This window comes from Apodemus sylvaticus, chromosome 2, assembly GCF_947179515.1.
Source record: "Apodemus sylvaticus chromosome 2, mApoSyl1.1, whole genome shotgun sequence".
Classification (NCBI taxonomy): Eukaryota; Metazoa; Chordata; class Mammalia; order Rodentia; family Muridae; genus Apodemus; species Apodemus sylvaticus.
The window spans coordinates 53672592-53687803 of record NC_067473.1 but is presented as its reverse complement, the minus strand read 5'-3'; the positions used below and the strand labels follow the sequence as shown (position 1 = coordinate 53687803).

At 41.7% G+C, this 15212-nt stretch overlaps 1 protein-coding gene across 1 annotated transcript in view; it reads left to right on the top strand.

Moving 5' to 3' along the window:
- The first annotated feature begins 4413 nt into the window (after positions 1-4413).
- The window catches only part of Tnpo3 (transportin 3), a 78299-nt gene continuing 67500 nt past the window's right edge, over positions 4414-15212 (top strand). The window contains 1 exon segment of the mRNA XM_052173350.1: positions 4414-4873. Coding sequence (XP_052029310.1) covers positions 4754-4873 — 120 coding nt within the window. The 5' untranslated portion in view covers positions 4414-4753.

The window sequence follows — 15212 nt, the reverse complement described above, 5'->3', positions numbered from 1 at the left end:
TCTACAGAGTTCCAGGACAGCCAGGGCTACACAGAGAAACCCTGTCTGGAAAAAAAACAAACAACAAATCCAAAAAACCAAAAAGAGAAAAAAGAAAAGAAAAGAAAATCTTACAATTGCCATAGCCCAACTCTAGGTGAAATGAGGGGTGGTCAGTGATGAAACAGATTTCTTCTCAAAGTCTATTGACATTTGACACAATCTGACATTGTGTAAAGGCACAGATGTGTCTATGTTAATGACACAACTCATGACAGGAGCACTCTGTGGAGCCACAGCTTAGCTTGCTACTGAACTTGAGGTTCACTGAGTCATGTCTGTCATCCCGGGACAGATCTAAATGTTGTGACAGTCCCTGTAACAGCACTCCAGGGAACTGGAGTGCATAGTTGACATTCTCCTTCTCCTGCTACTGTAACAGTAACAGTTTGTGTGGTCTGTATTTCAGGGAGCCAAGCTCTCTTCTTTCTGCGTCCTGTAGCCACAATCACCACTGCATCCAGTCCATTCTCCTGAATTTACACTTCACCACCTCCATCTCTAATCCCTGCATTAGGTCACGATGGCTCCACGATTACTGCAACAGCTTATTATTTTTGTCCTTGCCCAAGACATTCAGTGTTGCAAGCTAGAATGTTTACGAGAAGTCTCTAAGGAGCTAAAAGACAGACACTTAAAGCAGTGTCTGTTCACTTACCACATTAAGCAATCTCTTGAGGACACAAAGCTCTGTGCGATGTGTTTGCTAAGTATTGAGTCTTTCTTCCAGCTGGAGTGAACTTTTTCAGTCTATAGATTCTATAAAATACTTTCCTCTTTTTCCTATGGACTTGGACATTTGTTGACTTTGACTGAAACACTTTTTTACATTAGTTTCCTATTCATCAATCAGTCTGGTCTTAGTTTAAAATATTTTTTAGATGGTCATCCCACTCCCTTCAATCTATAGTGTTTCACCTAATTTTTTTTTTTTTTTTGGTTTTTTGGTTTTTTGGTTTTTTGAGACAGGGTTTCTCTGTGTAGCCCTGGCTGTCCTGGAACTCACTCTGTATGTAGACCAGGCTGGCCTCGAACACAGAAATCTGCCTGCCTCTGCCTCCCAAGTGCTGGGATTACAGGCGTGTGCCACCACGCCCGGCTTCACCTAATTTTTTTTTGAAACAGGGTCTCAAAAGTCCCAGATTGGTTTCAAACTTACTAAGTATCCAAAAATGGCCTTATATTTCTGTTCTTCTTTTTTATTATATTTTAAAGACTTATTTATTTATTTTTTGTATATGAGTACACTGTCGCTGTCTTCAGACACACCAGAAGTGGGCATTAGATCCCATTACAGATGGTTGTGAGCCACCATGTGGTTGCTGGGATTTGAACTCAGGACCTCTGGAAGAGCAGGCAGTGCTCCTAACCGCTGAGCAATCTCTCCAGCTCAACTTATAATCTTCTTGTATTTTACTCTAGAGTGCTGGAATTACAAGCGTGTGCCACCACACTTTATGTGGCATGGGATCAAAGCCAGGGCTTTGTGCACGCTGCAAAGCTCTCTACTAATTGAGTGATGCCCCTAGCCCAGGTTTTGATAACTCTTTTATTTATTTTTACTTTCTGTGTATTAGTGGTTTTGCCTTCATGTATGTGTGTGTACTATGTTCAGGCCTGGTGCCTGAGGAGGTCAAAAGAGAGTCCTGAACTGGAATTACTTTAGAGTAATTTTAACCCAGCAACACAGCTGCTCTGGCAAGGGACCACATCCAAAGACCTCCTAGGTCTGTGTGATCCTACTGCAATGCAGATAGGCCACACACCTTTAATCCCTCTGTCTGGAATACAGACATGCCTTTAGCACACACTTTGAATTCTAAACAGTGAAAGTAAGGTTAGTTTACAGAAGGAAGCAGCCATGCTTGAAATGCCATCTAACTGAGGGGAAGACAAGGTGACAAATCAGAGAAAGATTTGACAGAATGCGTCAGAGATAGGATACAGCAACTCACACAAGAACGGGAGAGGAAAGCATTGTGACCTGAGAGCAGCAGCAGCAGAGAGTGTGGGTTTAATGGGACAGTTTTACAGAGACAGGTTGCAGAGAGAACGGGCTAGACAGAGTGAAGAATGAGCCAGAGAATAAAGAAGGAGCCTGGGGACTGGAGAGATGGCGCAGTGGTTAAGAGTACTGACTGCTCTTCCAGAGGTCCTGAGTTCAAATCCCAGCACTCACATGGTGGCTCACAACCATCTGTAATGTCTGATGCCCTCTTCTGGAGTGTCTGAAGACAGCTACAGTGTACTTACATATAATAAACAAGTAAATATTTTTTTTAAAGTTACTCTTACAAGTTACTGATGCTTGTGCACTACCACATGAGATCTGGGAATCAAACTTAGGTCCTCTGCAAGAGCAACACATGCTTTTAACTGTAGTGACACCTCTCCAACTCCTAAAGTTTTTAGTTTTGATGAATTCCAGTGAACTTTTTCTTTTTTGATTGGTTTTGGTAGCATAGCTAAGAAGCCATTACCTGATCCAAAATCATGATTGTACACCTGTTTTTATCCAAGAGTATTATAGAATTAACTTTTTTGCTTGTCTTTGTCTTTTTTTTTTGTTCTGTGTAGCCTTGACTGTCCTGGAAGTCACTCTGTAGACCAGGCTGGTCTCATTCTGGATATAAGATCTGCCTGCCTCTGCTTCCCAAGTGCTGGGATTAAAATGCATGTTTCACCCTTCTCTCCCCAACCTCCAGAGCTCTCAGCTCAAATTCCAGTTTTCATTTAAGAATTCTTGTGATTAGCTGGGGAATGGAAGTATGTGCCTTTAATCCCAGCACCCAGAAGAGAGCTCCTGGACAAGCAGGACCACACAAAGAAACCCTTTGTTGAAAACAAACAAACACAAGAACCTTGTGATCTTGGACAAACTAAATTACCTTCATTCTTTCCTTTAATTAAATTTCTTCCTTTTTCTGAGATTTTCTGTGCCATTATGTAGCACAGGCTAGCCTGAAACTCACTATGAAGAGCAGGCTGGCCTCAAATTTGCAGCAATCCTCCTGTCTCTGGCTCCCAAGTGCTGGGATTATACATAGGATCCAGCATGAACAGCCTTAAATTCTCCTTTTTAAATGAGGTTTAGGAGCTGGAGAGTTGACACACTCGCTGGTCTTGTAGAGGACCCACATTCAATTCTCAGCATCTATATAGTAGCTCACATTCTAACTCCTCCAATACCAGGCATGCACCATGCTGCACATGTATACATATGTAGGCAAAACACTCAAACACATAAAAAGAAACCTTTTAAAACCATTCCACAGCTAGGTGGTGGTGGCGCACACCTGTAATCCCAGCACTCTGGGAGGCAGAGGCAGGCGGATTTCTGAGTTCGAGGCCAGCCTGGTCTACAGAGTGAGTTCCAGGACAGCCAGGGCTAGACAGAGAAACCCTGTCTTGAAAAAACCAAAATCCAAAAAACAAAAACAAAAACAAAAGACAAAAACCAAAAAACCCATTCCATAAAAAAGGACTTATCTTGGAAGGTTGTTGATCTGTCACTATAATGCTTTACACAGCCTTCATCATGCTTTCCGCCTTCATCAGATAGTAACAGTTATTTATAGTGAAGCAGCAATATTGGGAAACTGTTTAGTGTGTGAACTGAGGATTGCTAGACTATTGATTTTATTTTGTTTGCTTGGCATCTATCTATCTATCTATCTATTTATTATTATTATTATTTGGTTTTTTTTGTTTGTTTGTTTTGTTTTGTTTTTTCGAGACAGGGTTTCTCTGTAGAGCCCTGGCTGTCCTGGAGCTCACTCTGTAGACCAGGCTGGCCTCCCAAGTACTGGCATTAAAGGCGTGTGCCACCACCGCCCGGCTCAGGCCCAAACTCAAGATTTAGGCCTGCCTCTGCCTCCCTGAGTGCTGGGATCAAACCTGTCATCTCCACCTGTCTGTTTTTTGTAGGTGTTTTTTTGTTTTTTGTTTTTTGTTTTTTTTAAGACAGAGCTTCATTGTAGTAGAGGCTGGCCTTGAATTCCTCCTGATGGTTTCGTGGCTAACTTCCAAGAGCTGAGATTACAGGCTCCCTTGAACTGATGTTTCTTAAACACTCCTTGGAGACTGGTGAATAAGTAGGAACCCAGAGGAAAGACTTTGGACTCACTGCTGAGGAGGTAAGATTAGGTCAGGAATGCTACGTGTAGCGGGTCTTAAAGCTCAAGTAAGACTTACGAACCTAGGACACTACCTCGTACCTACTTCCCCTTGGTCCTCGTAGTCAGGCCGGGTCACTTCCGGGAGGAGGCGGGGGAAACAAGAAGAGGCGTGCCAGGAAGGAGGCAGTTTGTGGTGCACCAGGCGGAAGTGTGCCAAAGTGTACGGACGGCCGCTTCCGGTCTGGTGAAGCTCGGCTTAGGTTCTCTGCGTGGTTTGTGTCATGCGGAGGTAGGCCTCTGAGAGCAAGGCGGGAGGTGTGGAAGCGAGAATCTGCGTCCGGACTCTAGAGTCTGGGATTGGCGGGAAGACAAGACAAAAAGGAGCCAGGAACTTGAAAACGACCTATCCGCTGTTTCCGAGGGGGCAACTTCTACGAGGAACCCCCTCCTTCCCTGGTAACGGCCAGAAAGGAGGAGATGGCGCCAGTCAGGGAGAGGCTGTGGCCGAGACAGTGAGGACGCTTGAAGGCAGAGCAAGCAGAAGCCTTGGGAGGAGTATCGCACTCATCGCTGTCATCGCCGACGCTTCCACCACCATGGAAGGAGCCAAGCCAACCTTGCAGCTCGTGTACCAGGCGGTGCAGGCGCTGTACCACGACCCCGATCCCAGCGGAAAGGAGCGCGCCTCGTTTTGGCTTGGGGAGCTGCAGCGTTCGGTGAGGTTCGGGGAGAGGCTGTTCTGAGCCGCGCGGGACCAGGGCCGAGTGGGATCCACGCCTGAGCCGAGCGGCTGGCCTTGGGAGATCCGAAGGAGCTAGTGCCATGGGGTGGGGCTGAGCAGCCACAGACGCACATGCCGCCTTTCGGAAACTAGTGCCCACTGATTGGTCACGAACTGCCCCTTTCCCTGTCCTGTAGGATCCGTTTTGTAGTTCTGTACCTCTCGCTTGTGGCATGGATCTAGACCTCCTTTAAGTTCCACCATCGCTTTTGCTTTTTAGGCTATGCTTCCCTGTTTTATCCTCTTAAACCAAAGCCAGCCCCAGATGCTTCTCCACCTCTCACGTAAGGATGCTTTTGATTCACCTTCCGTATCCAAGTGTTTGTTGCATCTGGCAATACCTTCCCTTTGGTAGCCTTACCCACCCCTTGCCGATTTTCACTCATGTTATTCTCGAAACTTCTCAGGCTTCTAGATTCGTATTCGTACAAATTTCCTCCTCTCATTGGAGTGCAACATAATACGATGAAAAATTAATTATGGTTTCAGGAAATCTTTGAAGTTCTTTTGTTTTATATCACATTCCTACTTTGTTTCTTCTACTTGTACGTTTTTATTTGTAAGATGGATATCATAACCACATTAATTAGTCTATATAATTATGTGAGCATGTGGTGGTGTGTTAATATCTATCGGATTTCCTAAATTTTTGGGTTCATGTATTTCATTTTTTGACTAACGCTTTGTATTTTCACCCTTGATTTTCACACCTTTGCTATGCTTTTATTTTTATGAGGGTTTTTTGTTTGTTTTTTGTTTTTGTTTGTTTGTTTATTTGTTTTTGAGACAGGGTTTCTCTGTGTAGCCCTGGCTGTCCTAGAACTCACTCTGTAGACCAGGCTGGTCTCTAACTCAGAAATCCGCCTGCCTCTGCCTCCCAAAGTGCTGGGATTACAGGCGTGCGCCACCACCGCCCGGCTTTTATGAGTTTTGCTAGCTTGTGAGTTTGCTGACAGTGTTTAGGTTTTAGTCTTTGAACTCTGAAATTCTTCGAAAACTAAGGAGCTATTATACAGACTGACTTAGTACCTGCTTTCTTTTCCTTGTGTTTGGTGCTGGGATGCAGTCTAGCCTACATCTCTAGCGCTCGCTCGCTCTCTCTCCACCCATCATTTTTGCATTTCATACACACACACATATTTTTGTTTGCTCTCCCTTCTCTGTTTAACTCATAGATGATATTTAATGGTGCTGTATCCTCTTAAATAAACCCCTAGGTTGCAAGTACATAATTAAAAAAAAAAAACATTTGCCGCTTTAACTCTGAGAGTTATGTGTAAATGTGACACTCCTGTTCTTGTTTATATTGTGGGAAAACAAGATTTTGCTGGTTGTGGTGGAGCTCGACTTTAATCTCAGTTGAGATATCTCAGCAGAGGCCGGCTAATCTCTGAGTTCCAGAACAGCCTGGTCTACAGAGTTCCAGGACAATCAGGGCTAAAAGGAGGAGGAAAAAAAAGATTCATCGTAGGCTCCCCATGTAGGCCTCATGTAGTTTTTACAGGGAGTTACAGTTCTTCGGTCTTCATACAGTTTTCTAAAATATAACCTACTACGTGAGCTCTTCCCTGCTGTGTCTACTAATTGTGTTTTAAATCAGTACTGGGGTACCTATCATGGACAAACAGCTTCTAGATATTGGTAATTGGAAACAAAACAAACAAATCTGTGCTAACCATATAGTGTACTCATGATGATTAATTGTAATATGTTCAAGATCTTTAGGGACGTTCTTCAACATAGAACTTAATGTATGTAGTATTTATTTGAGGTAGTAGTCACCTTCCTCTCCCCAGTTCCCATTATTCTGTTGAATCTGTTCATCGTAGAATCTCAACAGGAACACATGACCAACTTGACAGAAAAATTAGTAGGGAGAGTTTTCTTTTTCTGTTTTTTGTTTTGTTTTGGTTTTGTGTTTTAATCTTTTCTTTTTTTTTTTTTTTTAAATTAGAGGTACTAGGGATTAAACCTAGGGCCTCACACATGTGCAAATTGTTAGTCTCTGAGCTATATTCCCCTCCTTTTTACTTTTTACTTTGATACAGAGACTTGTTCAGTTCTCTAGGCTGGCCTCTGACTCACTTAATGCAGCCTCTAAGTAACTGGGATCACAGCTTTGATCCCCTCTATGTGCCCCAGGACAGTTTGTTAGAAAGATACTATTTATAAAGTTGCAGGTATACTGCTATCAGAAGAAATTATATTATAACCTGTAGCTAAACTGGTTTTTTTTTCTGGAAGGAATAGAGAGAGGAGCAGTAACAGTTACTTGGCTTCTTTGAGGGAGAATGGTGCCTTTTTGGTGACAGAACTTGAGGTCATTTGCAGTGAGGGAGCTGGAAGAATTTATTTGCTAAGTCTTCTTCTGGGATTCCTTTTAGTCAACCAGCAGCCAGGGGACATTAGGAGGCAGAGGTGGAGAGGCAGAGGAGAGGCAGAGACAGGTGCAGAGGCAGGTGGATCTCTGAGTTTCAGGCTTGTGTGGTCTACATAATGAATACCAGAACAGCCAGAGCTACATAGAGAAACCCTGATCAAGGTGGGGGAGGGGAAAGGGGGAAAGACAGCCTGCTGGAGCAGAAAATATAGTAGAAAAAGGGTGAAGAATACCTAACATACTTATACATCATCATTTGGACATCTTCAGTGTTTAAATTTATTGTGTGTTTTGTGTGTGGACACACTTGTGGATCGCAGAAGACAATTGTGGAAGTCATTTCTCTCCCTCTGATGTGGATTCTAGATGTCTAACTAAGGTAGTCAGGCTTGGCAGCAAGTGCCTACATGGAGTATTAAATGAACAATTCGGTTATCACTTGGGTCTTTTCATTCCTTTATTTTCTTCAGGTCATGTATTTGTACCCTGGATCTTGTCATGACCAATCACTCAGATATCCTTCTTTGAGCACAATTCATTATTACTGTTTTCAGTAATTTCAAGTAACCCCATGTTTGAGTTTTTATTATTTTGCAGTCCTATATAACCTCAAATCTTTTTTTTTTGGTTTGGTTTTTTTCAAGACAGGGTTTCTCAGTGTAGCCCTGGCTGGCTGTTCTGGAACTCACTCTGTAGACCATACTGGCCTTGAACTCAGAAATCTGCCTACCTCTGCCTCCCAGAGTGCTGGAATTACAGGCGTGCGCCAGTACTGCCTGGCCATTTGTTTTCTATGTATATATATAAGTCACTTGTTCCCAAATGTTCATAGTGTGTGTTCATATTGATAACCTATTTTTCCTGTTGGCCTGAAATAAGCTTGTAGCCTTAAGATTTATCAGCTTCTAAAATAGCCCTCACCCCAACCACCGTAAGAGTTTATTCTTGAGCCAAATATGAATGATTGTGGTCTACAGACATGAATTCGGGGTGCCTTTATTTCTGTGTGCTATGGAATTGGCTACATGAGATTGTATTAGTTATGGAGCAGGGAAGTGGGGCTGGGGCTCAGGCTTAAGAGTCCTTACGCTAAGAGAGTCAGTGGTCGCTTCCCAGCACCTGTTAGGCAACTCACAACTGCCTGGACTCATTCCAGGGCATCTAATGCTCCCTTCTGTGCACATGCTTACACACGTACACACACACACACACACACACACACACACGAGAGAGAGAGAGAGAGAGAGAGAGAGAGAGAGAGAGAGAGAGAGAGAGAGAGACAGAGAGACAGAGAGACAGAGAGACAGAGAGAGACAGACAGACAGAGACAGAGAGACAGAGACAGAGAGACAGAGGTATTAAAAAATGAGTAAAAAACAAAGTCAAATCTAAGAATTTATGGAATTTTTGGTGGGCCTTTGGTTGAGCAGGTCATAGGAAAGAAACAGGGATACTGCTGTAGCTCTTTTGTTTTCTAGAGGTTTTGTTTTGAGACAGTTTTTCTTTGTATGTAGCCTTGGCTGGCCTGGAACTTGGCATGTATACCAGCTGGCCTTGAATTCAATGGAAATCTGCCTTCCTCTGCCTCCCAAATGCTAGGATTAAAGGCACGGTGTCACCACAATTGGCTCTAAGTAGGTTTTAGGTACTATCTGGTAACGTTTTTTTAGCCTTTGGACTGGTAGAAGTTAGTGGTTTGCTAAGAATGTACCTTAAAGTTTGAAGGACAATGAATGGCGATTGAGGGGGTTAAAAATGGTCAAGATAATTTGGCTCTGTATCTGCATCATTCTAACTTTCTATCATCAGAAGTTTTAATCAGCCATTGAGCCTTATAGAGTCTTTAACACAGGTATGGGTTTTTTGAGACAGGGTTTCTTTGTGTAGAGCTGGCTATCCTGGAACTCATTCTGTAGACAAGGCTGACCTCAAACTCAGAGATCTCTGCTTCTATCTCCCCAGTGCCAGGATGAAAGTCGTAGTCTACCACTGAGCTGCCTAGGGGTGTGTGTGTGTGTGTGTGTGTGTGTATGTGTTTGTTTGTTTTAATTAAAAATTTTTTTTATTTTTTTTTCTGAGAATTTTAGTGTGTCTGAGCCTTTCATCTGTCTTGGTTCCTTGGTTCTGTTGCCTAATTACTGTCCTGGGAATCCCTCTTAACACTGCCCTAGGGAATTTCCTTCACCTCTTTCTTGTGGATTTCATAATATTTTCTTGAATTATTATTTCATTTGGTGGATAATTAAGGTTACCTTAAACCTCTTATTGTCTTACCATTTGTCTTATATATGCATGTTTATGTGTGAGAAGGAGCATGCATGCATGCAGATGGAGGTCAGAAGACAACCTTGAGTGCCATTTTAGAAATCAATGTCCAGCTCCTTTGAGAGAAAGCTAGGCTGGTCAGCGAACTTGTCCCTGCCTCCCCCATGCTAGAATAACAAACTGGTGCTTGGCTGTTTTTTGAAACAATAGTTTCAATCAACAGAGTCATTTCAATAGTCAGAGATAACACCTATTTTGTTTCATATTTACTAATTTTTGTTAATTTGCTAAAATATTTTTATGATTATATACATGTTAGGGTATATTTTTCATAGAGAACAACTTAAAATATGATGAATTTTACTGTTTTAATAAATTTATATTTTAATAAATTTATATAAATTTAAGGGAAAGTTTCTAAAAGTCTTCTTTAAAATAAAGTGAAAATACTTATTTTACTAATAAAGTTTATTAAGAAGTTTCATAATTCATAATATGAAATGGCACATGATAAAAATAGGAAAAATTTCAATAAACATACTTTAATTACAAATAGATGTCTTTAATACTGCTGTCACTTATTATTTTTACATAAGATGTATCAGCTAACAGTACTGAGTACTAACAAGCTCTCAGTTTCAACATGAGTGGGGCCCTTTATGGCGGGTGGGTGGCCAATCACTGCGTCCCATCCCCGTGAGTCATTACTGGGTGGTGTGTCATTACTCACAATTGAGAATCAATAAATGATCGAACTAAACACTGATCTTTTTTCACTGTGACGTCATCATTGCAGCTGGGAGAGACGGCCTGGAATACATATTCAGAATCTACTGACTCCCCTTGACCAGAAAATGAACATCTTTTTTTTTTTTTTTTTTTTAAATTTACTACGCCCCACCACCTGCAGTGCTAAGTAATCAAACCCAAGGCTTTTCATCTGTTAGGAAAGGACTCAAGTACTCAGTCACATCTCTCAACAATAATGGGGTTTTTTAATTTATTATTATGTCTATTCATTTACTTTTTTTTTTTTTTTTTTTTTTTTTTTGGTTTTTCGAGACAGGGTTTCTCTGTGTAGCCCTGGCTATCCTGGAACTCACTCTGTAGACCAAGCTGGCCTCGAACACAGAAATCCGCCTGCCTCTGCCTCCCAAGTGCTGCGATTACAGGTGTGAGCCACCACACCCGGCTCCTTTTTTTTTTTTTTTTTTTTTAAATTGTGGGTTCTAGGGTTCAAATTCAGAACCTTATTCTTTTAAGGTAAATCCTTCCTTGAATGAGAAATTCTCTCCAGCTTTTTTAGGGTGGGGTGGGGGAGATGGGTCTGAGTTTCATTATGTAGCCCAGGCTGTCTTTGAATTCTGGATCCTCCTGTATCAGCCTCCTACTAGAATTATAGTGTGCTGCAATGTTTTATGCTTGTCTTAACTTTTTCCCATGTTTGTGGGGAAAATAGAAAAGGGGCGGTAGTAGTTGGAACAGGAGTTTGCCACATAGTTCAGATTGGCCTAGATCTTACTGTGTGGCTCAGGCTTGAACTTGGTTTTCCTCTGCTTCGGCTTCAGGATAGGCTGCCACCCATGTTGACTCATTCTCTTGTCTCTGTCTTCCTGTTGCTCATTCTTTTCTGGGTTACTTTTACTTGGAGCAGAGTCTCCTAGTCTCGTGCCTGGAGATTGTAAGCTAGGCTGCCTGTGTGTTAGCTGCTACAAGAGGGATGCGGGCAGGTGACAGAACCAAGGGTCTAGGTTTTCATTTCATCTTGTGTTTTTAGATGATATTCGTCCTTACCTGACCTGAGTCTTTTCTTGGGCATCCAGAGACCCTATTGAGTCTTGCCAGAGTAAACCACAGAGGAAAACCTCCTTTAGAATGGGAGGATAATACTCCGTTTGTGCTGAGTCAAGGAGAAAATCTAGGTGTCTTTAGTGCTGCTTATACAGAGTTGGGTATCTGCTTTTAGTTGTACCCGATGCTTATAATTGTGAGCTATAGGATTCAGCTTCCTCACCTAAGTCCATCCTATCCCCAGGCAGATTTCAGCCTTTTTTAGGTTTGTCTCGTAAGATAGTTTATGTGCTGGCTGATGGTGGCGCTTTGTCTTTAATCAAAGCATTTGGGAGTTTAAGGCCAGCCAGGTCTACAGATTGAGTTCCAGGACAACCAGGGCTACCCAGAAAAACCCTGTCTTCAAAAACCAAACAGCAACAACAAGTTAGTTTATGTATCTCTCTGTTTTCGAAAGTTTTGATGTTGTCTGTCTCCTTTTTCTTTGTTTTGCCTTCCTTTTTAGACAGTTTCCTGTAGCCCAGGATGGCTTTGAAACCTATGCAACTCCTTATCGTCCTGCCTCTATCTGACAAGTGCTGGTATTACAGGTGCATTCTCGCAAGCCCAGCTAAGACAGGTGTTTTCTTTTCTTTCTTTTTTTTTTAAAAAGAATTATTTATTTTATGTATATGAGTATACTGTCGCTGTCTTCAGACACACCAGAAGAGGGCATTGGATCCCATTACAGATGGTTGTGAGCCACCATGTGGTTGCTGGGAATTGAACTCAGGACCTTTGGAAGACCAGTCAGTCCTCTTAAACTCTTGAGCCCCTCTCCAGCCCAAAACAGGTGTTTTCTGATGAACCTTTATTCATTACTCAACAGAGTTTTTCACCAAAATTCTCAGAACTCTGCAGCCATGATGGTCTTCTCTGTAGTAAGGGGATGTCACTGATAACTCCAAAATGTTTTAAAAGAAACTAAGTTATTTTGAATTAGATCTAAAGGAAATCCTTATGTAACAGCAGTTTGCATGTTCTGAATACTTAGTACTTTCCTTTGGCCACTTCCAGTGTGTATACACAATTAGACAATTTAGAAGGCTATGGGGACAAAGACTGCATCTTTTTAGGGCTAGTAATTATGCTGCCTAGTTGTTTTTTGTTTTTGTTTTTTTTCTCGAGACAGGGTTTCTCTGTATAGCCGTCCTGGATGTCCTGGAATTCACTCTGTAGACCAGGCTGGCATCGAACTCAGAAATCCGCCTGCCTCTGCTTCCCAAGTGCTGGGATTACAGGCGTGAGCCACCACTGCCCAGCTTGCTTAGTTGTTTTAAGTTGTTTCTTTTACAGAACAGACAGTCTGTGGGCTAGAAGTTATCTTAAGTTATAGTTTAGAGCTGGGGTGTGGCCCAGTTGGTAGGTTGCTTGTCTAGCATGCATTAAAGATTTGATTCCCAGTTCTGCGTAAACCAGTCGTGATGCTGCTTGCCTATGGTGCTAACCACTTGGGAGGTAGAGATAGAGGTAGAGATAGAGGTAGAGATAGAGGTAGAGCTTGAGGCCAGCAGGCATGAGACCCTATCTTAAAAATGTCAGGTTCTGTAGTCCTTTCTGGAAACTGAATGATAAAAAGTATTTTTAAAAAAAAGATGAAATAAAGTCATGCTTTAATGGATTCAGTTGATATTTTGGTATGTAATTTGTCACATGTCCATGGACATTTCTTAAAGTAGCATGTCAGAAAGGTTATGGACCATGGCTATCAGTTTCTAATTTCTATTTCTTTCCTGACTGGGATTTTAAGACATTTATTTAGGAGACAAAATAGTAAGGCGCAAGCCTTTCTGCTTACATGGTGTGGCACCTGTGCTTCTCAGCTGCACATCCACACACAAACCTTTTCAGAATCTTTCCTTCCCCTCCCGGTTGGTTCATTTTCCTTTGGTGGCCTAAGGTGTCTCTTCCAGGATTCTTCTCATACTTAGCAGGTACCAGATCAAAGACAGATAATGCAGATTGTTGTCCCAGTTCCATCACTTTCTAAGTATGTGAGTCTCCAAGTTACCTAGGCCTCCTCTGCCTGAATTTCCTTGTAGAGTATGGGTGACCCCAAAGCAGCTGCCCTGGAAAGTCTTCCCCTAGCTTGGATGATGGCTTCTCCACAGGCACACAGAGGGGAGCTACCTGGCATTCCTTGATTCTTCTGCTAAGACCTTTGCTTTGTCTCTAGCAGTTGTATTTACTATATTTTCTAATTTAGTTTATATTTTATTGATTTATTTTTGTCTTCTAGTTAAATGACCTTTAAAACATAACTTGATTTTGGAAGGAAGCCTTCTTAGAAAATAAAGTTTTCTATACAATTCTGAGGGTTAGTTAGCTTAATGAATAAAGGGATGAATATACACTGGAAGAGACTGAGTTTGTAAGTAAGCAAAAGGAAGAAAGGAAAGAGGGAAGGCCACCCTGAGACTTGACTAATCTACTTACAGCATTCTGTATGGAAGTGATCAGCTAGGCATGGGTTTACCTAAAGTGAAGTGAAGTTAAATGAACCCATTGCATTAATTGGACATGGAAGACATGGCTTTAGAGTATTGGAATCTTTGTGATGGTGTTTTTGTGGGTATGGTTGTCTGTTTTCTGGTGTTATCCATTCTTGCCTGGATTCATTTATTTCTGGTCCACCTGGTCTTAAACATAAAATCATCAAAGGACTGCTATATTTTCTAACAATTGTGATTTTTTTCTTTTTCTTTTTTCTTTTTCGAGACAGGGTTTTTTTTTCCTGTGTAGCCCTGGCTGTCCTGGAACTCACTCTGTAGACCAGGTTGGCCTTGAACTCAGAAATTAAAGGCGTGCGCCACCACTGCCCAGGGTGATTTTTTTCTCAAGACTTTTTCAAATATTTATTCATCTATTATTGCATTGGTATTTATGGGGAAAATGAAAAAAATTTTTTCCTTTTTTTCTTTTTCTTTCTTTTTTTTTGTTGGTATTTATTTATTTATTGACTGTTTTTTGGGTTTTGTTTTTTTGAGATGGGGATTTTCTGTGCAGCCCTGTCTGTCTTGGAACTCACTCTGTAGATCAGGCTAGTGAAAAATATATTTTATGTATTTAAAAAATACTTATTACTGTGCATGTGTGGACACTCAAAAAAGGTCTGAGCAAATCTTCTGGGATTCTGGTTTTTTGCCTTAAATGGGATTGGGAGATAGCATTCAGCTGGTCAGGCTTGTGCAGCAAGAGCTTTTACCCATTGAGCCACCTCATCCCATTGGCCAGATTTTGTGGATTTTTAAGTATTTACGCCATATGTTTTGGTGTATGCCTTTAATACCAGCACTCAGGAGACAGAGGTATGTAGATCTCTTTCAATTTGAGGTTAGTCTGTTCTACACCGTGAGTTCTAGTATAGCCAAGGTCACATAGACCTTGTCTCAAAGATGCCTGTTTGTTTTTATTATTTGTGTGTTTCTGTGTATGAGTTGTACATGTGAATGCGGGTGCCTACAAATGCCAGAGATGGTATTAGCTGAAGCTGGAGTTACAGGTGATTGTGAGTATCAGATGTGTGGTTGCTGGGAAGTGAACCCTGGACTTCTGTTAAGAGCGGTATTTGATCTTAACCACTGAGCCATTGAGCCACCTTCCTTTTTTTTGTAGACCTAGTTTGGCCTGGAAGTTGCTATGTAGACTATACTGATCCATATTTACAGAGATCCTCTGTCTCTGCCTCCCAAGTGCTGAAATTAAAGGCGTGTGCCACTATGCCCAGAGATTGTGGATAATTTTTATTGTGAGAGAAAGAATCAGAACAAAATTTACCATTTTAGCCATGTTTGTTTTG